This window comes from Xenopus tropicalis, chromosome 9 (genome assembly GCF_000004195.4).
Source record: "Xenopus tropicalis strain Nigerian chromosome 9, UCB_Xtro_10.0, whole genome shotgun sequence".
Classification (NCBI taxonomy): Eukaryota; Metazoa; Chordata; class Amphibia; order Anura; family Pipidae; genus Xenopus; species Xenopus tropicalis.
This window is the reverse complement of record NC_030685.2, coordinates 61,605,120-61,628,699: the sequence shown is the minus strand read 5'-3', so window position 1 is coordinate 61,628,699 and position 23,580 is coordinate 61,605,120. Positions and strand designations below refer to the sequence as shown.

The 23,580-nt window shown below is 41.6% G+C and overlaps 1 protein-coding gene across 2 annotated transcripts in view; it reads left to right on the top strand.

Annotated features, from left to right (window-relative positions):
- Positions 1–7,712: 7,712 nt before the first annotated feature.
- col18a1 (collagen type XVIII alpha 1) overlaps positions 7,713–23,580 on the top strand; it is a 103,046-nt gene continuing 87,178 nt past the window's right edge. For both annotated transcript variants that reach the window (XM_012970907.3, XM_012970906.3), the window contains exons 1-2: positions 7,713–7,899; positions 9,232–9,296. In XM_012970907.3, the coding sequence (XP_012826361.2) occupies positions 7,889–7,899; positions 9,232–9,296 (76 nt within the window). In that variant the 5' untranslated portion in view covers positions 7,713–7,888. The remainder of the gene's footprint in view (positions 7,900–9,231; positions 9,297–23,580) is intronic.

The following is a 23,580-nucleotide window of genomic DNA, read 5'->3' as shown; positions in this document are numbered from 1 at the left end:
TTTAAACTTAGCAGGCTTCATGGGAGGTATTCCAAGCAACTACAAGGCATCCAAATATAATCAGAGCAGTTCCTGTAACCTTTATTCCTGTTTGAGGTCTCTAATTGCACGTTCCTTATCTCTCTATTACCAAGTGGTATCATTTGGATCATTGGCACAGTGCTTAGGAGATATAATCTATACCATATGATGCAAAGAAAGCTTAAACCAGATAATTATTAGGTACTGTTATAGATAAGATCACCGCAAAATGGTTGTTAATATTTACCCATAAAAAAGAAGTATGGTTATCACAATGGATAGTTTACAGCAATAATAGTCCCCTAAATGTAGATAAGGGTAAGTACTCTGGCATATATGGCTTTTATTTCTAGAAATGCTCTATTACTATACTCTAGATAGGGTTGCCACTTCGCCCCTTTAATACCGCCCACATATTAAATCTACATTCACCATGGCTAGTTAGCAATTCATTTAAATGCGTGCTGCATGGCTGCACATAAATCAGTTCAGTCTGCAGCATGCATCTAACTGAATTGCTAAATAGCCATGCAGGATGTGGATTTAATATGTGGCCAGTATAAAAGGGGTGAGGTGGTAACCCAATCTGGCATTGGCAAATCACAATAAAAGTACCAATAACAATACATGTATTCATATGATATTGGTGCATGTACAGCCAGCTTACAGGAACGCAAATACAAGGTATAACCATTTGCACCTACAGACAGAAACATACCTCAGAGCAGATGTTCATATTTATTTTTGCAAATTGTTAAGAGGCAATAGCAGGAGACCACTGCTCACAAGAGCTTACAATCTAGTCTTTCAATTTACACAGTCTGTGGCTGAACACACTGTAGTTCCCTTACTCAATCCATTTGCTGGCTACACAATCAGAAGATCACATCAGGCAACACATGGTTGAAATATTCAAAGATTATATCTTATATTTAAGTGTTTCCCAAGTTTTGGACACTTTCCCTGTTTGTTTATAAAACAAGCAGGGATATCTATAAGAAAAACAAAAACAGGTCAATGAGCCAATATGGTCCCTGATCCAGTGAAACAACTAAACCTGCCTGAGTGACATCTTCCTGGTTTTCTGCCAGATCCAATTGCATGTGTGCGCAGGGGGGAAGGCACGAATGGGGGTGGCCACGGGCGCCCCGGTGACTAATCCGGCGATGGGCATCATACATGGGCAGATAAGCCCAAATTGGTCTGAAGGTCAGTTGAAATGTGCCATGGTATGACCGCCTTAATTTTTAATGACACTTTGCAATGTTCTTTGGTAACCTCCTGGTTGGTCCATGTTAAACAACAGAATACTGTTAAAGGTGTGCTTCACCTTCAGGTTAACTTTTAGGGCTACATTCATGAAAACACGAGTTCGAATCCTGAATGGGACAAATTCGGATTGGATACTATAATTTCTGAAGATCACAAATATCACCTATAATATCGTATTGGTGATCCGAAATTTTTGTACCGAACGATTGTAAACAGCGGGGAAACCTCCGACTTTGATCCTTCTGTGCATGATTTTGGAAGCCTCGCATAGGAATCAATGGCACTCTGCAGCTCCAACCTGCAGGGCTGGATTTCTGTTTTGGGCGCCCCAAGGCTGCCCCTGTCGGTCGCCCCCTCCCCACCCGTGCACATGCGCGAAAGCGACCCCACCAGTGCGCATGCGACCCTTTAAACTCCCATACGGAGCAGTGGGGAGAGGTCCCGACTGCTCCGTATGGGAGCCAAATTTAAAATTGTTTTTGCGGCGGGGCGGCATGCCGCCCCTAAACTTCTGCCGCCCTAGGCCCGGGCCTTTGTGGCCTCTCCACAAATCCGGGCCTGCCAACCTGGCCCAAGGAAAGTCTCCCATAGGGCTCAATGGCACTCTGCAACTCCAACCCGGCCCAAGGAAAGTCTCCCATAGGGCTCAGTGGCACTCTGCAGCTCCAACCCGGCCCAAGGAAAGTCTCCCATAGGGCTCAATGGCACTCTGCAACTCCAACCCGGCCCAAGGAAAGTCTCCCATAGGGCTCAGTGGCACTCTGCAGCTCCAACCCGGCCCAAGGAAAGTCTCCCATAGGGCTCAATGGCACTCTGCAACTCCAACCCGGCCCAAGGAAAGTCTCCCATAGGGCTCAGTGGCACTCTGCAGCTCCAACCCGGCCCAAGGAAAGTCTCCCATAGGGCTCAATGGCACTCTGCAGCTCCAACCTGGCCCAAGGAAAGTCTCCCATAGGGCTCAATGGCACTCTGCAGCTCCAACCCGGCCCAAGGAAAGTCTCCCATAGGGCTCAATGGCACTCTGCAGCTCCAACCTGGCCCAAGGAAAGTCTCCCATAGGGCTCAATGGCACTCTGCAGCTCCAACCTGGCCCAAGGAAAGTCATGATACTGAAGCTTGAATGAATACAAAACCTTCGTACTCGGCGCGACAATACGATTTTGTCGCAAGTACAAAAAAGTACGCAAAGTACGAAAAAGTCGCACAAGGTACGAAAACGTCGCCGAAAATACGCACGGAGCGTTCGTGGATTAGTAAATGTGCCCCATAGTATGTGTTTTTGAACTATTTGCTTTCTTTTCTGCCTCTTTTTAGCTTTCAAATGGGGGGCACTGACTCCAGCAGCCAAAAACTATTGCTATTGCTATAAGGCTACTGTTTTATTGTTATTTTTATTACGTATTGTTCTATTTAGGCCTTCCTCTATTCATATTCCTGTATCACTTTCAAACCACTACCAAGTTGCTGGAGTAAATAAGATGCTGGCAGCCAGACAGCTGCTGAAATTCCAAACTGGAGAATTTGGAAAATCGCAAATACTTCAAAAAGGAGAACCAACTGCAAATGATCTCTGATAGCACTCTCTATATCATACTTAAAGTTATTTTAAAGGTGATCAGCTCCTCCTTTTGGCTTAAGGACAGTTTTTTTTTATGTCTCTTCCTGTGCCATCATGGATTAAAACAAAAAAGCATACACTGTAATAGCAGTAGCTCTTCCAATCTGACATTGCAAATGTAAAAAAACAAATTCAATTTCTTTTGCATAAGGAAACATGCTATGCACTTTACAGTTAAATGGTGGTGCCTCCTGCAGACTGACATCACCTTTATAAAGTACCAGCAAACTTTGCAGCATAATTCCATATACAGGGCAAATACAACATCCCTCTTTCTAAGGCCAGGGCCATACAAGCAACTGACTTGCCCAGTGTGGGTCCTTTCGATGTAAGGAGCTAGCTACATTGGTGCTGACATAGAAAGCAGGTGGTGGGTAGAGGAGGTAGGGCTCGGCAGTGTCACTGCTTGCATTACAGGAAGGTTTATGGCAGTACTGGTGTCTTCCAGCAATTAGCATTAAAGAGAAATAGCTAATGACAGGCCCAGACTGGCAATCTGTGGATTCTGGCAAATACCCAGGCATGGATTTGTGGGCAGGTCACAAAAGCCCAGGCCTTGGGCGGCAAAGATCTGGGGTCAGTTTGCTTGCTGCATCTGCAAAGGGGGCTAGCTGCTATAAGAATCTATAAGCAATCACTATTTATTGGACCTGTGGGGGGCTGTTTGGACATCTGTGTACTTAAATGCCAGGGCCTATTTTGAATTTCAGTCTAGACCTGACTAATAAAGTTGTGCAGGAAGCAGAGAGGTATGGGAAGCTCCCATAGTAGTTTTTTTGGGCAGGGGATTTTCTGTCCTTTAGAGCAATGGCATACAATTTTGTTGCCTGTGCACACAAACCATTTGCACTCCCTTGCACATTTTTGTGAAATTAGGAGATTCATCAGGTTTAGAACAGGGGATATCACCGCTTTAGAGTTCAAAGGTTTTTTGGCTGTTTTGTTTCCCACGGAGACAGCAGTTACCCACAGGTGTCAAAATGCCATGCAGTAACGTAACTACTATGCGCCTGGTACCCAAGCAATTAAGAACGCGCATTGTTCTCCTTGTACTAACCCCCCCCCAGTTGCCTGCTTCCCATTTGGTTTTGGTGGTCAACAAAACCAGCAGAAGGGGCTAGGGAAAGGACTGACTACCATGCAGCACATCCCCCTGTCTGCTGTATAATAGTTACACCATTGATTCCATGGGTGCTTTTTCCTATAAGTATCTGATTTGTTAATAACAATCTTCTCCTGATGGGTCTGCCTAGGTCTATATTAGGGTCCGATTGTTGGCCTTGCCAAACAAGCGTATCTATCAGTGTGTGGCCCAATTAAGTTAAAATGTCCTCAGTTGGGGGCACCTTAACTGACGTCAGAGAGATGTCACTGTATATGTAAATACATATATTAAAGAGATTTTTATATGCTTTTGAGTTTTGGCTGTGTATTTTTCACAGTGAGTAATAAAGAGGATTTGGGGAAAACTTGCTATCAGTCACTGCTAAAGATCTGCTAGGGTTTTCTTACTCGTCTCAACATGTTGCTTGTGGGGCTCCACTTAATACCTGTGGAATCAAAGACATCATGTACAAATGTGTCTGGAGTTTTAGCTTGTGATGAGCAATGGAAGGAAAAAAATGTCCTCTCTCCCACAGGAATAAGCTTGGATAGTTAAGTTAATCATTCACCAGTATGTGACATTTATATTAATTACAAAGTGAAGAGAATTTCAGACACTTGTCAAGGAAGTGAAGCATGCAGTTACATTTGCCCTTTATCTTTTTTTCCTGGATGCATAGAGAAAATATGAGTTTTTCCATAGCCGCAGCCACACAGGAATGCCCCATGAGACTTTCACTCAAAAATTCTGTTCCGCAAGCAATAAGCTGGCCCAGCACAGGCACCACTGCTGAAGGAAAAGGTAAGCAATATGTTGCCCTCCTAGCTCCTACAGCTGCCAATAGCATTAAGCCTAACCAGGCTGTGGTCAGTGGGGTCTCATCTCCAGCCCACTTACGTCTAATCCATCATCTCTTAAAGTAACTTCTTGTTTACTTAAACAATTAATGTATAGTAGAATGAAATATTACAACTTAAAGAGTATCTGATAAATAGATGTAAAATTATTAAGATGAGGTCTGAGCACATTTGCAGTTTACATGAATCATAGCATGATATAGCAGTTTTGCCCAGGGTTGGACTGGGGATGTGCGAGGTCCACTGGGGCTGCTACCACAAAGGCCCCTGCCCCCCATCTGGGGCCCCCACCACTCACCAACCACTAGCCACTTGTGCGCACCTTATACTTACTTTTGTGAGATTGGGGAAGATAGGGCAACAGAGGAGGGCATTCAGGGTATAATAGACTTTCTGCTCAGCAGCTCTCTTTCAGAGTCAGATTGTCAGCAACCCCAGGGTTAACTCAGGCTGTGCATAGCGGGTCCAGACTGGGACTCAAAATAGGCCCTCTGATTTCAAGTACACAGGGGCCCAAACTAAAATACAAAATGTATATAAATTGTAAAACTGGTTAAAGAAGCCCTTTGATTAAATTTACATTCAGTTTCTGTTTGGCTTAAGATCTCCATTAAGTTGCCAATACATGGGCAGAAAACTCTTCTCTGGCCCTGGGTTGGCCAATATCTGTTTGGAATTAGCCTGGAATGCTATTATTGCATCACTACATGACCCACATTAGGGTTGCCACCTAACCAGTATTTCACTGGCATGGCCAGTAAATTACCAACTGGAGCTGGTTATATAAATTTATGGGCAATATACTTGTCAATAAAGTTGTAATTTATCCATTCCACCCCCCTTGAACTATTCCACTACCTGACCCTGCTTGCCTTAAGCCCTCCATCCCCACTCTAACCATGTAAGCCCCCTCCCCTCATCCTCCAGTTCCTCTCCCATTTCACCCATTCCCCAATCCCATAATGTAACAACCCAGAGCATGCCCCCTGTAGGCCAGTAAGATTCCAAGGAAAGGTGGCAACCCTAGCTACCATATGTGTTGCCATAGTGGTCAGTAATATTCCTCTTTAAAGTTGTGTGAACCTACACACATTTTGAGACTAGCACACACAAACTGTTCTGTGCAAAAAGAATTTTGTGTGAAAAGAGACATTTTGCGCACACAGCGAAGAAATTAGATGGAACATCAGTGGTCAGTTTCTTCACCTGTCAGAGCAAAGTGGTAGATGTTGAGTTTTGGCCTTAAATGAGAAATGTAGTTTGGCCATTACAGATGAAAATAAAGTCATGCTGAGCTGGGCAGTGATTGATAAGGGCTCTGGCACACGGGGAGATTAGTCCACTAATCTCCCCATGTGCCAGAGACCTAACTGTTCTGAATCAGAGCTCCTAGATCAAATAAACTGATAGGCTAAGGACCTCTGTCAGCACATGGCGGGACAGGACCATAACTGACTTGTGATGGTTAGGTGACCATTCCCTTTCTGCTTTGTTGGATATTATAACAAAGGGCCTGGAAGGGGGTCTCTGTTAGTTTGTTACAAAGGTTTTTAGGGAAAGGAGCCCTAATAAGATTTTGTTTGGGGCATGGTAATTTCTAGTTAAATCCATGTGAATGCAAGGCCTTTATGATATGTGGCTGCTAATGGGCATTACAGCTGCACTTACACCCACACAAGTGTGTTTGGCCTCGTCTCTGTTTGCATTGATTCCCTGAAGCTGTCTGTCTGGAACATTATCATGGTGATTTTATGGTGATTTTGGAACAGAACTGAAGAATGCAGGGAAGCATATCTGCCCCCTCCACTTCTCTTTCCCATCTCCTCTTCTCCTCTAGTCATACAGCAAACTCCATGATCTAGCAGAGCAAACTTTGTGTGCAGAGGTAATTTAAAGATGGGATTCATCTTGGAGACAGTGTGCATAGTAAGGCAAAATGTTGTCAGTGGTTCGGTAGCATCCTATACATAGTGTGTATAGTAAGGCAAATAGTAAGTGTGTAGAAAAGATAACAAGTACAAGCTCGGGCCCAAAAAAGTAATTTTCCAAAAATAAAACAGGTAGTGGTACAAAAATCTTCTACCAAACGGGAGTTGTAGTTTTACTTAGGTGAGTTATAAGTAATGGCAAACCATGCAGGGTGTAAATGAGTGTGACAGTACCCACTGCCAGGGAAGCCAAATGGTACAAAGTAATGTTAATTACAGAATGGGGCCCTCTATTTTACAATTGTTCTATTCCCCCTTAAAAAAAATGGCTTCTGATGGTGTCCTGGCATTTGGAACAGTACAGTGTGTACCAATAGGAAACCGAGAACCGCAAAAAGGCACTCAGCTTGTTTGTGCTGATTTGGGAACCCCTTATCTTTAAAACCTGAGACCCATGTTCTTTGACTAAAACAAACAGCAACTGGAAGTCCCATAACAGAAAGTCTAGTGGTCCCTCTGTTTGGGATCAGGTCAGGTGCTTAACCCCTTCTACAACGCTTTCATAGTACTGCAAGTTGTAGTTGGATATATCTGTGTATCTGTGTGTGGCTACATACAGCTGAGGGGCCCCAGGTTGCCTATGTAAGTGTATATCCTGAAGTTGATTGTGCCTGCGGCTCCTCCATACATTCCTAGAGTTGTGCTTAACCCATTCTGTGCCAGGCATCACTGGCAAACAATGAACTCGAGGGAAAAGAGGAACAAAAAACAATGCCCTGGGGATAAGATTTCCTTTGACAAAATGACAAGAAGAAGAAAGAAAGGAATTCGGTGAATAGGCAGAGCCATATGCAGATGAAGGGGGGAGTGGGCGCTAGGACCTTGCGGACTGTTCCAGTGCCCTGCACCCTCCACTCTCTTATCACAAAGCAGCGCAGAGGAGCCGGGTGTGAGTGTGTGCACTGTATCTGTGTGTGTGTGTGTGCACTGTATCTCTGTGAGTGTGAGTGTGCGCTCTGAGACCTGGGGTAGCTGCACAGCCCGCTCCTGCACTCTCACCGCTCTCACCACACAGCAGCAGCAGGACATGATTCTCAGGTAGGAACTTTGTCCGTCTGTCTGTCTGTCTCTGCAGCCTGGGAATTCACTTTCCCCCAGATCACTTGTCCCATGTGTCTTTGTCTGGAACCCTATGTCTTGGTCCTAGAACCCCTGCAGTGCCTCCGGGAGTTCTTTTAACCCTATGTACTGTGTAGTCTTAGCTTTCTCTCTTCAGCTTCATGATCATTGAGAGGGTTTCTGACTGTATATTGCCTTTGTGTGCTGTGCAAAGTCCCATTGTGTTCCCTGTGTGTGTGCATGCAAAGTCATAGACATTTAGATCTTAGGTTTAGTTCTCCCTTCACCTGTTGGAATGGCTGAACTACTACCCTCAGCCACAAGCAGCTTCTGGGCTGGTTCTGATTTGTCACAGGTTGTACCATGCTGTGTGCTTGTTGCTGGTGTGTGTGAGCATTAACCCTGTGCTTTGGAGTTTTGGGGGGCTACTAAACTGTATTGGTGTATTACTGGAATGTTCATTGTGTCTGTTACTGAACTGTACTAATCTGGCTGGAGGGTGGGGTTGAAATTCTGTGGACTTCTGGGGGTTCTTTAAGATGAAGTTGCCGGCTTATCAGTGGGTAATCGTTCAACAGCTACTCTGGCAATGGAATTGCACTGCCGGATAAACCACCAGAAAATAAAGCTGGGTCTGGGTTGGGTTGATGGGTATTTGTATGTGGGTGAAGGTGATGACTAGTGTAAGAGTAGGTTGTTGGTGCAGCTTTAACCCTTCAATAAAATAAGGAAAGGCAGCTACAAGAATAAGATTCATGTGCCTTCTGTGTATATTAAAATAAACAGGTTATTTTTATCCCTGCATAGGAGTAGCTCACACATTTGGTACATGTATTTCATGTCACTTCACTTACAGAGTAACATTGGAGGGACATTCCACATTTGTTGGAATGCTTCTTTATAGCAGATCTTTCTTTAGGGTTCCAATCAAGGGCAGCCTCCCTAGGCCCTGGCAGGGTGTCTGCGATATTTAGGAGTGCTTGAAATCTCAGATTCATCTCTTGACTGTGAGCGCAGGCAGCACAGCAACACCTCCAGGTGTAACAGGGCATGGCAAAGGGCTGTGGGTTGGCAGAAAAACTTTATACGCTGCCCCACCTGCAACCAGTTGGTTCTTGTTAAAATACAACTCCCTGCACCCTCTAAGTGCCGAAGACTTTTGGGAGTTGTACTTCTATGCCTTAAAAATTGCAAAGTCCTGCTTGATATTATGAACTTGGCATTTATTTAGTTGTGGGCCCTAAAGACATACCCACTTAATTAGTGAGTTGCTGCCTCCATGATGGTCAGTCTGTCTCTCTGTGCTTGCAGGTGTACGTGGGTCCTGTTGCTCTACGCATCGTATCATGTTCTTCTGGTCTCCTCCCAAGGCAAAGGTAAGGGCCCTTGCTCTCATCCTGAATTTAGGAATGCAAACATGAATCGTCTGCTTATCAGCTTGGGGAACATTACCCTCCCCGCATTTCTCCAGCGTGGTGGAAGCTCCTGCGAGCTATGGGCCATTGAAAACTCCGCCAGTTACTTGGGGATTAAGGGAGGTGATTTGTGTGGGTCATTGAAAGGGATAGTGGGGGTGGGGCTCCACTCATGTGATGTGTACCCATGCTGTGCAAAGGTTTTGCAGCCCCCACTCTCAACACGCGTGCCACCGGCAGTCCCATATTTGTACATGATTACATATGAGAAGTACATGCCACTGCCATTGGCCCAGCGTTAATCTCCATTGGTTCAGCTTAGCAGGGGCATTAGGACAATGGTACCTAGCAGGCCCAGTTATCTTGAGCTCTACTTATTTTAAACAAAATGCTGTTTTACTACAATTCCCAGCATCCCCTATGAGGTGCAGTAACACATGACCATTGCTCTTTAAAGTAGCCACTTATTCTGGGAAAGGCTGGTCTGATAAAAGTGTGCCAGACCTACTAAAGATATGCAGGTTGGTTGTATTCACATGTATATTGCCTTTCATATGTGCAGTTGGTCACCTTAGTACTGATGGATATAATCATCTGTGTTGTTCCAACATTATACCAAGACGTAAGCCAGTGTTCTCTCCACTTTTTTCTATGTTCTGGACCAATTATCTTTTGGTAGTGGTGGGGTAGGGGCAGAGTGTAGTATGATGGTAATATCAGGCTGTGGAGCTTATAGTCTAAGAAAAGGATTTTGTGTCTGGCAGTAGATCAGGAGAAATTGAAAGTATAGTTCTGTACTGAAGTGAAAACACAGAACAAGAGTGGTATAAATGTGATACCCTTTAAAGGCCAAGTATATCAAAATATTAACAAAGCAAGCTTTCAGGATGGCTCATTGTCAGCCTGAAGAAGGGCCCTCACCACTTTGAAAGCTTGCTTTGTTAATATTTCTATATCCTTGGCCATGACAAGGTATCACATTTATACCATTCTTGGTTTTCCACCTGTGTGCAAAACTACAAGTTTTCTGTGTGTGCTCTCTCTCATATTGTATTGATTAAGGAATTTAGGGGCATTATGTGGGAGAAAACCCTATATATTTTGGCTGGGACTAGTTTGCTTATAATATCCATGCCATCATGTCTACTACTTAATTGAGAATGCCCGTGCCAAGGCAGTCAATATAATGCGGCTCATACACGTGCAGATATACAGTTCTTTGTACACAAGAAGCAGCAACTTCATAAATTCCTGTAATGACAAATAAATGCAAGACGTGCCTTACATATTAATATGGTTTATTTCCTTTAAATTGGAATTTTACTGATACTAATTTAGAGGATAGAAAAATTCAAAAAGTTACTGCTTGGTAAATGCAAGCAAGATTTCTGCCATTTTATGACTGTGGCCACTAGAGGCACTATGTGCTTATCAGAGTATAGCTGCTTCCATTCATAGGAATAAAAGAAAGATGCAGAAATAACAAAAGCAAGACAATAGTTTGCAGTTTAAACTTTCCACATGCACATTTTGTTTGCTCAGGGAAACAGTTCAGAGAGGCCTAATCAGTGGCTTCTGTTTATAAATCGCACCCCCTAGGCAAGGAATGTAAGGTGCTAAGGAAAACTGTTTTCCCTCATCCTCCTGAAAAAAGCCTATACCACAAGTATAATCTAAATATTGAAAACCTTTAGGGATATGGCACAAGTGGCATTTTGCGAAACTCGGGGAGAACTCTGTTAGTTAAGCACCATAAAAAAGCACTGGAAGTGCTCGGCTGTGGTAGACACTGGCAGTGACAGATTGGTACGCCCAGAAATGCTAAGTTATTATCTGTGATTGTTGTTTGTCTGCCATAGGCAAAGCAATATCCATTATTTCCTACCTAAATTCACTGAGGTATCCAGTTTTGTAAACCCTCAGGTTTCAGGTTGCACCAGGTACCCCTGGCTGGTTCTTTTGTAAAAAAAATAATTCCCATGTGCCAACCTAGGGCAGTGCAAGGAATTTTTCAAAAAACATTCCAACAACCCAGACCCCTACCTGTTCCTACCCAACATGAGGCCAACCTTGCCTGCTGTGCCCGTAGGGGTAGGTGTGGGCTTATATAAATAAATGCTCCACTCATTTTCAGTGGTGAGTTGGGGCTGGGAAGGTCAGAGGGAGGTTTTAGGGCAACCCACGCATCAACACAGTGGAGAAGAAGTAAGCCACATAAACCACCATAACATTACCTACATAAAACAATTTCTTAGTCTATGTAGCCAGGCACAGAGGTCTGCGTGTGGCTTTTGCATATAACACACAAGTACAATCTATACTAGTTACAGTCAGTCTGGTACATAAATGAATGTGAAGTGCTGAGTAATTTGTTGGCGCTATATAAATAAATGGTGACGAAGATGATTGGTATCCAGTCTGTGTTGCCCCAGCTGTTGTTGCACTCCCAGCATTCCCTGGCAGATGTAGGAGCCGGAGGGCTGTAGATTGTCCTGCATTAAAGTACAGCATTCATATACCTTATTCTCTTTAGAAAGAGGGACGTTGCTCGTTCCCAAATATATTTGTGTTCACATGCCAGCACATGTAATCTTACCAAAATAGTTTCCAGTTCTGAAAAGCCTTTTACAAATAAAGCCTTTTCCATTCCCCAACCCCCTGACAAGAATGCAGTGTGTGATACCCCATTCACATCAGCAGCTCCTGAAGGCAAGGGGGAAGGAAGGGGTGGGGGTACCTTCATATCATTTATGGAGTGTTCAGCAATGCACACTGGCATAGGTATTTGGCATTTGCCTGTAGTGGCTCTAATGGTACAAATCTGTCTTAGCTTTACCAGCCAATTACTTTTTCAGTGTGGTGTCCTTTTGACTATGTTCAATTTTTTGTTTTTTACTTTTATTTCTTTAAATGAAATATGCAAAAAATGACTCCAATGATTCTTGGAGTTTTCCAGTGTTTTTAAATATAGTTTTATCTAAATTGTTATTTTAGCACACCATTGCCTGCAATTGCCATTGTGTCCATGGGTCATAATTATGGTTTTGGTTAGAGCGGCAGTTCTGCAATTACAGAATAAATCTGTCCCTGTGCACCTTGCCACATCCTTGCTATTTCAAATTGCATTGCAGAAGTGTGTCTGCTTTTGGTTGCCCCTATGAGGTATTTTAAGCGTAAATTGAAGGACCACTAATGCCAAAAGTTATGTTTAACGTGTTCTTCCGGCACCTAGAAATGAACTATTTCGTTCTTACTTGAGAGAGATTTGGATTGTGTAGTTCTGTAGAGTGCCAAGGATGGCATTTGTCCCTTTTTATCTTCCTTTCTAAGAATTGAAGCCTGTGCCCGATAGTCCAATTTAAACTTGAATGGATGCAACAAGTAACAGTACCTTATGCACATTATATTTATACCCATTTTATTTGTAGGGATGCACCGAACCCGCTTTTTTGATTTCGGGCGAACCCCCACACCCATCCTGATTGATTCTGCCGAATCTCAAACCGAATCCAAATTAGCATATGCGAATTAAGGATCAGAAGGGGTAAAAAATTGGCGAAAATGTTCCCCCAACCATTTAACCCTTTCTGAATGCTAATGAGCATATGCTAATTTATGCTAATCAGGATTCGTATTTGGGACTGTGGATTTGGCCAAAACCGAATCCTTCAAAAAAAGCCTGGATTTCGCCCGAATCCCACACCATATCCGGTATTCGGTGCATCCCTATTTTTTTGTTATTTATTTTTGATGTTACTGCTCTTTTAAGAACTCAAAACCAGAACAGAATCTGCAGAACTATGCTTCACTCTACAAGTTTATGCAATTTCAAGGATATAAGATGGTGTTCTTTTTTTAATTCATTTTGTATTTACTTGTTATGAAGAACACATGTATTAAAACATTGGGTGGTCCCATGATAAAGGCTGCTCTCACTGTGATAGACTGTATAGGCCATAGCTCTATTCCCAAGTGGTGCATATTGTTCTCTTGAACTTCTCTTTATTATTTCCCCGTGTCCTTTCCAATTCCATATTAGGTCAAACAGGCACTTCAGCCTGTACTTAGAGTTCTTTCTTTTGTTTGTCTTTAGCATAAGCTCCATACTTGCCTCTTGTAAAACATGTGTTGACACAATGCAAAGTCTCGGCTTTGTGCTTTTTACAGAGTATATGGTGGTAACATATGGCTATCCTTTCCGAAATAGTATGTAGTTATCTACACAGTACATGAGCCTAGGGGATACAAACAATTAACGCTTGGCCACACACAGGCTGTTGTCAACATGCAGTTTGGTTGCTGGCAACATTTTTTTAAAGCCATGTGGGATCATGACACGTGTGGTGCCCCTAAATTAGCATTTTGACCAATCAGACTTTGATGTCATCATACCACAGATGACAAAAAGATAAATGGGCCAGTGGAGGTCACCAGACTGCCACACTACCCTAAACTAGACTAAAGGATCAAGGCCATTCATATGTGTGTGGTCAAGTGTTTAATTTACAACTCAATAGCCCTTGGACTGATTGCTTCGTAGACATTTGATGTCCTATGGCCATGCTAAAATTTAGAGTCCAATCCAAACAGTGATTGCACAAATAAAGTCACATTCTACTTATATTTTGAAATAAAAATCAGCAATTAGTCTTGAGAAGTCCTCTGCTCGTTTTCTTAGCAGCTCGTTATCTTAGAACCTACCAATGACAGAAGCTGGGAGGAGGGGTTTGTTTTTACAGAGGGCTTCTCAGTGGACTCCTTATTTGTTTTGGTTTCTGATAAATGCGCATTTCATACTATTTTGTATTTTTGCTCACCTGAACAACTCAAGGGTTATACAAAAATCCCGTAATAAGCTTCCTCTTAATTACGGACAGGTGAGACATAACAGAGTCCCTAATGACCTGAACTTGTAGCTACCCTTGAGGCTTTATTGTAGAGTAAATAGGTCAGTAATGGTACAGGAAATGGGAAATGAGTTATTTTAAGAAGCATAAAAGCAACCATGACTAACTGAGTTTACTGTTATTAAAATGTATTATTATTGTATATGTAATGATGACTCTATAGTCAGTCTATGTCATGTGAAGCTCTGTTGCCAGGGTGCAAATTATGGGGCAGGGTGCAAAAGTACAAAAAACATGGCAGTTTGTGCCCGTTGCTTTGCGCTTTGCCCCCTGTCCTGCACATCATAAATGAGCCTTTTAATATCATCAGTACAATAAATCACAACAAATCAGATTGCTGTACAGATGTTTGTTAAAAATAAATAAAATGGAACCAAAGAAGTTACCTAACACTGGGCGAGGTCCTAGGAAGTGATTATTCCTTAGTCCAAGTTCTACAATGTGTCTATGTTCTTGTGCTAACTATACAGAGATCTAGAAGTGTGTACGAGGGGTTTGTCAGATGTAAAAATGCCTGAGGTTTAAATTGTTTGTATGACCATTAGTATTTAGTGACTCAGAAAATAAATTGTGCTTGTAAGATAAACACAACTTTCCCATGTTATGGCTATATTGAGATAGTAAAGTTACTTTATGCAAATCCTGCACGTAGGATTGCGAGCCTCTGCGTAGTCAGGGATCAAATGGGATCAAGTAGACAGGATAATTGTTTATCAAGTATACAACATTTTACAAGCCCTGTCATGGCACCTGTGACTCTCCCCCCAATCTTTCCCAGCTTTGCCTGATTTGAAACCCCTAGTGCACACAGCTGCAGTCAGTGGTCGGAATGCTCCCCATCCAACATTATAGAATACATGTCCTTTCAGCCTTCATACACGCTAGCCATCCAGATGCCTGTAGGAAGCTAAGTGAAGACCCTTTGGATGGGCCATGCCTTTGCTGTCAACGTCTTATCTATGTCTAAGCTTTCTTATTTCCTTCCCAACAAGGGTTGCAGACCTGGAAATAAGATATCCCTTGGATGGTTTATCTTTTGCAAACATGCCTCAAACAGGGCAACCATAGGAAGTACTTTAGTCATGCTTATGGCTCATGGGATTGTTGGAGACTGCACCAATTTGTCATTTTCACCAATGCATAGTAATCATCGTCAGACCCTTTTATTTGCTGTGCTATTAAGTATTATATGTTAATTGGAATGTCTATAGCATTTTAAATGAAAAAAAAAAAGAAAAAAAACTATTAAAAAGTTACTTTGGTTGAGAGTACCTGTCCCATGAGACCTGCAGAGTAAAGCTGGCAATACAATGACTGTTTTTTGTGCAATCTAACCAGTTGTCCTGAATGAGCCAAATTGCACTGATACACTGATGTATTGGGATTGATCTAAGAGTAAGGGGTCTTGGCATGAGAAATAAAGAAGCTGATCAAATTCTGTCAAATTCTGTCCCATGTTTTGGTCAGAGTGGTATATTAAGACAATTGAATATGGGCCTTTTTGATTCAATGTATGCAGTATTCAGTGAGCTGGTTGGCTGCTTTGTTATTATGTAAACCCTACCTATTCTGAAGGACATTATTATATCATACATATTCTTAACTTAAGCTCCATAATGCCCTACAAACTGAAACTATATATATAATTCTATTGGATTGCAGTTGGTTGTTTGGGTCATTTGTACCTGTATCAAAATCCCTGCTTCCACCAGAATGCACATCACCTGGTTTTGCCTCACACCTTAGAAAGAAAACTGTCTGCAATACGGCCTGTGGGACATGTGGGCATTTGTGGATATTTTACCCTAGCTTTTTCTTTTATTAAAAGAGCAGAGCATTGAATCTGAATTTTAAAGCAGGGAAGCAATGCCCATAAATCACTGCATGTGCTATAGACCTAAATGTATTTTGGTCACACATAGTAGGTACAATATTGTTATTTAAACAATTTGTTACAGCAAATTGAGCTCTTTAAAAACATAATTATGCATATAATTAGCCTAAGTGATCTGACAATATTGTAGGGTTCAGATGTCTATGATCTTAAGCTACTTTTGTCAAGAGCCCTGCAAACTAGTGCGACTAAGCACATTGTAATGTTCTTGCCACAGTTAGGTACTCGAGACAGCACTAAATTGACACTGTCTTCCTTTGTTCAGTCCCGGGCTATTTAAGGTTTTTTGTCACCAGTTCCCATGCCCCAAACTCATTGTGTCTTTCAAGAATAAAAGTAAGGGTTTTCGGAAGTCGTTTAATCTACACACAGATATGCTCACTTGAGGATCCCTTTGCTTTTGATGTGGCTTTTTCCCCCCTTTTTTTCGTTAATCTGCAATTATAAGATAGATTCCTGAGTAAGCATTCCTAGAGGTACAGGCTGTGACAAGGCTGCAGTAGAAAGAAGAATGCAAGGAATTGCAAACCTGTCCCCTTGTTCCTGAAGGGAGGGGAGATTGGAAACCATTACCGTCTATCTATCAATGAGGGAGTCAAAGAGCCAACTCTGGTAGGCTTAGACACCTAAGAAACATGAGTCTTTGTGCAGTTGAGGGCAAAGCAGAATTCCTATCCCATAAGAAAATGGCTAATTATTAATAGTTCACATTGGGGACATGAAATATAAGAGATCATTTGTATTACATGGCTGGGCCATAGCATTTTCACAAAACCACTTAACTCAACAACACACTTTGTTTTAGTCATAAATAGAACCCTTTAATAGCAAAATGTCTTTTTCCTTACCATTTTCTCACTTGCTGCAATGGTATTATCATATTTGCCTAATTTGGAAAGCAGTGAGCTTGTGGCTTGCATAGCGTCTATTCTTGGCGATGCACCGTGGAGCTCAGACGGCTTCCTACATGCCCGGTCAGGCCTGTATTTATAGGCACATCTTTTTGGGAAATTGTTTACTTCTGGAATGGCTTGTTCCCAGGGAATTACATCTATTAGCTTTGTCTTATTTTTAGTTTTACAGGGACAATTTGCATTTCAAATGTTACATGTCAAGTATTCATTCAAGCGATTGTACTGAAAGCGCAGAAGATAAAATGAACGTTTTGGGGATTTGTATCCCAGTGGAGTTTAACACATTTTAAACCATTTTATCAAATAACTCAGCTAAGAAATATCTATATACCCTATATATATATAATAGAAAGAGTGCCGCACACACAGGGACTTGATACAAAAGAAAAAGTGTTTTTATTGAAAAAATTCCAAAAAATAAATATAAATATATACTTGCTACAAATATTAATATTACATATAATTAATTCCCTCTTTCCTTGCAGAAATATCATATTGACATTTTGTTGTGACAAAAAACCCTTGATAATTTTCTTTGTTGAGAGTGATAATTGTTTCAGGTTTTATTGCCCTTATTTTTCATAATCTCTTTGACAGTTTTAATGGCTCACCATGCAGTTGGAGTATTGTGTTGCCATTGTGTCATGCTGTCTGTCCAAAGCCCTCCATTAGTTTTATCATCCTTTTACAAGAAGCTAAGTGGGCCCAGGGATGTGGTTGATGTCATTGGAGTTTTGGCCAGGTGAAAAGTGTCAACAGTTGTTTTTCATGTTTGGAAGCATCCCCCAAATTTTCCTATCCTCAGGGCATTCCCATTGCTATGAACTGGTTATACATGGGAAGACATTATTCAGACCACGTTGGCAGCTTATTGGTCAATGTAAGGAGTCAAGGCAGGAACTGTCTGACCAATATCTGGTTGGTCAGCCATCTGGTTGGTCAGCCATCAATTTGGCAGGTTTGAAAATCTTGGTAGATGAGGACTAATTCTATTTGTCTGAATTAGTTCCTTAAAAAGTAATAGTTTAAGCTTGTGAATAATAGCTTGATAGCTCTTTTGTACCTTGGAGGTCTACCATCACAGGCTTTCCTGTATATTGTGTATGGATTCAGTGAACTAAGAATGCTTTTAATATAATTGGAGCTGCTTTGAGATGTTGTACATTTGGGTGATCAGGAGTTCCAGCCTGCTTTTCCAATGTGTATTTCTGGTTGGCTCCCTAAGCTGAAGGTCTGGGACTTGAGCACCTGGACTCACCGTGACTTAAGGGTAAGCTATCTACCTTGTATCTCTATATAGCTGTTTTTTCCATTTTTTGAGCTTCCCATCATCACAGAGCTATCATCTTATCGTCTTAATATGTGCTTACCATGGTCTAAAAGCCTTGAGATTCAGATGAAGACTTTTAGCAAGATTCTACTGGGACCCATCAGCAAGGGGGAAGGTTTATGAACTTACTAGTGTAAGTTTTCTTGCTGTTGCTATTTAATTTAGCTAAAACTATGAAAAAAATTCATGTTCTCATTGGCAGTAGGTTGGGTTAGCTACAAAAATGTTTTTAATAGCTTGAGGGAATATAGGTTTCTTCTGGCCCTGCCTTTGATAAAGATGTATATATGAGAAAGTAGTTATGACAAAGACTCACTCCCCAGTGAATATATATCATTTTTCGCTGGTAAATGCTGCCTTGTAAAAGGAATGTTCAAAATGTTGAATTTACTTCCCATTTACATACAGATGTACCAAATGCAGATAGCAGAATATGGGTAAAGCTAAAGCGGGAGTCACAGCTGGTAGAACTGTCAGGGTGTTTACAGAAAGGATATTACATCTTATCTGGTTTGTGTCCTGAGACTTTTTCATTCTGGGTTATTTTCCCATCCACACAGCAGACTGTAGTTCATTATATGCTGATGTTTTTTCTGCCTCAAATGCGAGGGAGTCATTTGTTCTTTGACAGTAACCATAAAATTAAATATAATAATAGCTTTACATTTCATTGAGCAGTTTGTATAGACATCATTACTGCGCCTTCATGTCTTCACTTGGTTTTGATCTCTGGAGCAAATTTGCTTCCTTTTATAATTAATGTAGTGTTTGTTTTTCTTTGTTATTTGCGCTTTTGTTCTGCTGTTTTGTTTAGCAAAACCTTTATGAGGAGATTTGTCACCCATAAGACATAGGTGCTATCTGCGGGTGGCAAATCTCCCAAAGATACCTAATCACTGGTGTCTTGTGAATCGGCGGCAGTAAAACACAAATTACATAACTGACGTAAATTGCTTTCTTCTGCTTTTTCTGGCATTAACTCTGTAAGGTATTTTTAGTAAATTTCTCACCCGCGGATAAGGCAGATTTCTCGCAGGTGACCCTGTGAACCTCCTTGTATACCATTACCCTAAAGGACCGTATACCCCCTTGTCAATATCAGTTAAATAAGTCTGTAAGGTTGGTGGCAACATTTGTTAATTTAAGAAAAGTGGTGAAGCTATGGAAAGTGTGAATTTTGCTTACAGCTGATTTGTTTTGCTTTTGTAGTCATTCCATCTTCCTCCTGGAAACAGCCATGCTGTCTTGCTTTATGGCAAGGGATAGACACTCAAAATCGGAATGCCTGTCTCACAAGACAGAACAAACAAAACCACAGAATGTTTAAAATTCATGAAATTCATAAATCTAAAGCTTTTCTTTTACAGAAATATTAGATTGCATGTAATATGTAAAGGGAGTGATTAAAAAGTCAAAGGCAGGGGAGGGGAATTTTCTGTGACTTCTAAAACACCTCAATATCATGTGCTAAATCAGATAATCAGGTTTCATCTTAGTGCTGAGATGGCCTGATTATCTGATGTAGCAAATTTGCACATTGTGTTAACATGATTGTGTTATACAAAGTAATCTATGGATCCCTTGGGGCATGAAAATTCCTAGAATAGCCACTTCTGACCCTGGTTCTCCATTTGGACAGACGTGATTTACAGCATTAACAGGAAACAGTCATTTCATATCCACTATGTTTAACTGTTTCTGCAGGGATTTTGCCCAGAGGTATGGCAGCTTTACAGGCTTCGGACATGCCCTTCTGCACAGCCAGTGTAAGTGCTGAGTATGTTTGTGTGAGTGATAGTGGAAGGGCCCTGGGGAATATGTCAGTGTTATATAAATGAATAATAAAATAATAATTTTGAAATAATTTCAGCTTAGACCTAAAGTAGGGGCAGTAATGGCAGTAGGTCAATATTCCAGTCTGAGCAGGCTCCCTGTTGCTTTCACTCATAGCAGTGGGTAGAAGTGGATGCACATGGTATTGACTGTGTGAATCAGAGCTGTCCAACTGGAGGCCCGTTGGCCAGATTTTTATGGCTCATTCTGATGGAAGGCTCAAACATGCTAAATGAGAAATAATTGTCTCACTTTATTTAATAAGTTGCACAGCTCTGGTGTGAATAATGGTCTAAAGGACCGATAGGGCAGCTGAAATCAGCCCGTAAATGGCCACCTTAAGCCACACTTTCCAACTTGAAAGCCAACGAGCCCTTTCTGCCATACTGACTGGAACTGTCAAACAATGAAAAACAGAATGGTATGTTACTATAGTAGTTGTCAGCAGCATTTTTGACACAGAACGTGCAGCTTTGGGCCTTACTCGGGGTGTAACTGAGCTAGATATTCTCCAACACAACTTATCTGAGGTCAAGAAGTGCCATGTTCTTTGCTTGCATATACTTGCTGAGTGACAGCTGGCAGCGGCCGTGACCTCCATACAAAGGTTTAACATTTCACTGTGGGCGGCATGATGGCTGCCCTGCAGCGCTGGGGTCCTGAGTTCATTTCCTTCCAGGGCCCGATCTGCACGGATATTGTATGTTCTTCTTTTGTCCGCATGGGTCTCCTCCAGATACTCAAGTTTCCTCCCACCCTCTAAAAACATATAACTTACTTCTAATAAAACTGACCCTTTTGTGTTGTTTGAATATTGTAAGAACCTTTGCATGTAAACTCCATTGGGTTAGGGAATGAAATTAATCCCCCCCTATACAACAGGGACCTGAAAGTACTAGTGCAGACACTTGTAATATAGTTGTTTGTATGCTCAGTGCCACAATAGAGGAAGAACCCTGGCAATAGGCCTTGAGTGGTGGTGCTACTAAAAATCACAGCAAATTGACTTCTGTGCCATTACCCTAAGGCTTATGGCACTCATGGCTTTTTTTTCTGCCCATGAAAAGGCCGATCTGTCCCACATCTGTCACATGTGTAGTAGTGGCAGTGTCCGCTGTAACACAGGGGCACTGATGATGGAGCTGTAGTTCATAATTTAGAAATGATGGAGTGTTCTTACGGTATAGGAGAAAGTTGTTTGAGGTATATGAGCAAGAGTGAGTGGGAGAAAGTTTAGAGGGGGAATGGCATAGTAATTGTCTGACAATTTGTGCCTGCTGCATTTAAAACAAAGGCCTATTAGATCACTCCTCCTCACTGCTCATAATGCCCCCTTGTCTAATATGAAAATAACATGCTTGTTTTATCCCCGTCAAGTAAACACGCCGCATAGAAGAAATAGCCCTCTGTTTCTAATCGGTGAAATCAATAAAGATACATATGTTAATATGCTCTTGTTTAACTGTCATTTGTTGTTAAAATATGGCTCAACACAAAAGCATTTGTTGAAGATGCTGATGCTTCATATTTGTTGTTTCAACTTCTGACATTTGTAGAATTTCCAATTTAGATTTTTACTTTTCATAAATCTTCATTGCTTGAGTGGCATAAAGTGCTGCCTAACACAGGCACTGAAAAAGATGCGTTGTATCCAAATATTGTATGAAACAGTGCCTTTAGTAAGGTGTGATATGCTTGATTTCCAAGAAATAACTTTCGGACTAGAGATTACTCTGAAATGCCTTTTATAAAGCTAACAAGAAAGATCATTGCAAACATATTTTTATATTTTATTTTTGAATCAGTAATTGGTCAGTATAATGTGTAATAAGCATTGCATAGGTCTTGGGTACACTTACATTCATCAATTACTTTTTGGTGAATTTATAAATTATGTATGTTTTTACATCAAGCCTTAATGTGTTCAACGTGCTTTAATGTGTTTGGAGGGTGAAGGGGTGAGGTGGTCGGCCGTGTTGCCCAGGGTGGCCTGTCAGGTTGGCAAGCCTCTGAAATATATGGCTCAGAGTTTGTATGTTCTCTTGGTGCTTGTGTGCGTTTTCTCCCACTTAACATGTAGGCTGTTTAATTGGCAGGTTGGTGAATGTGATAGGGACTTAAGCTTCACTGTTACAGAGACTGGTGTGAATGATGTATAAGGCACACTAAAGCTGGCCATACAGGCACTGATATTATCGTACACATTCTCGTTTCTTGCGATATATGGTGTGTGTATGGCGGATCGACGGAAAGCTTTGGGTATCGGTCGTCTCATCGATCGCCCGGGACAAAAGATCAGGTGCCGTTGAAGGTGCCGAGCAGGGCTGAATTATCAGGTGAAGGTAGAATCCCTATTGTTTCTACCTCCGTATCTGACGATTTAGCCCTGAACGTCAATGGACGGATCTGCTCCTATGTGCTTCTGTGTGTAGCTCCACTGACAGGCACGGCGTTGGCCTGTCAGTGAATAAAATGGAGAATATACTGGAACTATATAAATAAAGGCTGATATCTGCTAGTGCCAGGATCACATACCAGTAAAACATCTAAGTGGTCCCCTGTAGGCTGCTGCTATTTTTTGCCTAAACCTAAAAATCTCAAGTATTTTAAAAATTAAAATAACATGTTATCCACATTTCACTCCCCTGCCTTCCCCTCCTTATCTTTATTTTCCTGTGATACAGGATAAAGGCTCTGAAGGTGGAGGGGCAAGCTATATGAACTACTTCTAGTAATTTATAGAATGTTACCAAAGTCATGGCTGCCGTTACACCTATGAAACCATCCAAAACTGTAGGTTATTTAAGCAGGGAGACTATTTGTATATAAATTTGTAACAATTTGAATGAAACAGAGACTGATGAGACTCACCTATACAGGTGTCGTATTTCCCTCCCACCTAAGTGCAGAAATGCTTTTCTGTCCAACAATCAGATCTGATGTCAGTGGCTGAATGCAATCCCCCTTTGTTCTCGGCTTTATGGTAAAATATCTCCTGAGCACTATTTAGTTACTGATCCCTCTTTTATTCACTTAAGACATAGATAAGCCAGAAGGTGCTATTGTTGGTGCCATTAACAGCCTTGCTGAGGGTGCCTGTGAAAGCTCAGCAAGTTTCAGGAATGCTTTTTAGTGTCATTGACGTGGTCAGCTTTACATTGCTGCATGGCTGCCAGTCTCTTTATAATGGGTGCAACCATTTGAATGTCATGGGGGGGGGGATTGGTTGGCGAGATTTTCACATACTTTTGAGAATCAGAAAAAGGGGATGCAAAATTGTTTTTATCATGGAATTGTATTAGTTTTTGAGTTTACATTTTCTTATTTTTCTTGTGTCCTGCATTGGTGTCACTGCTGGAAGTGTCAC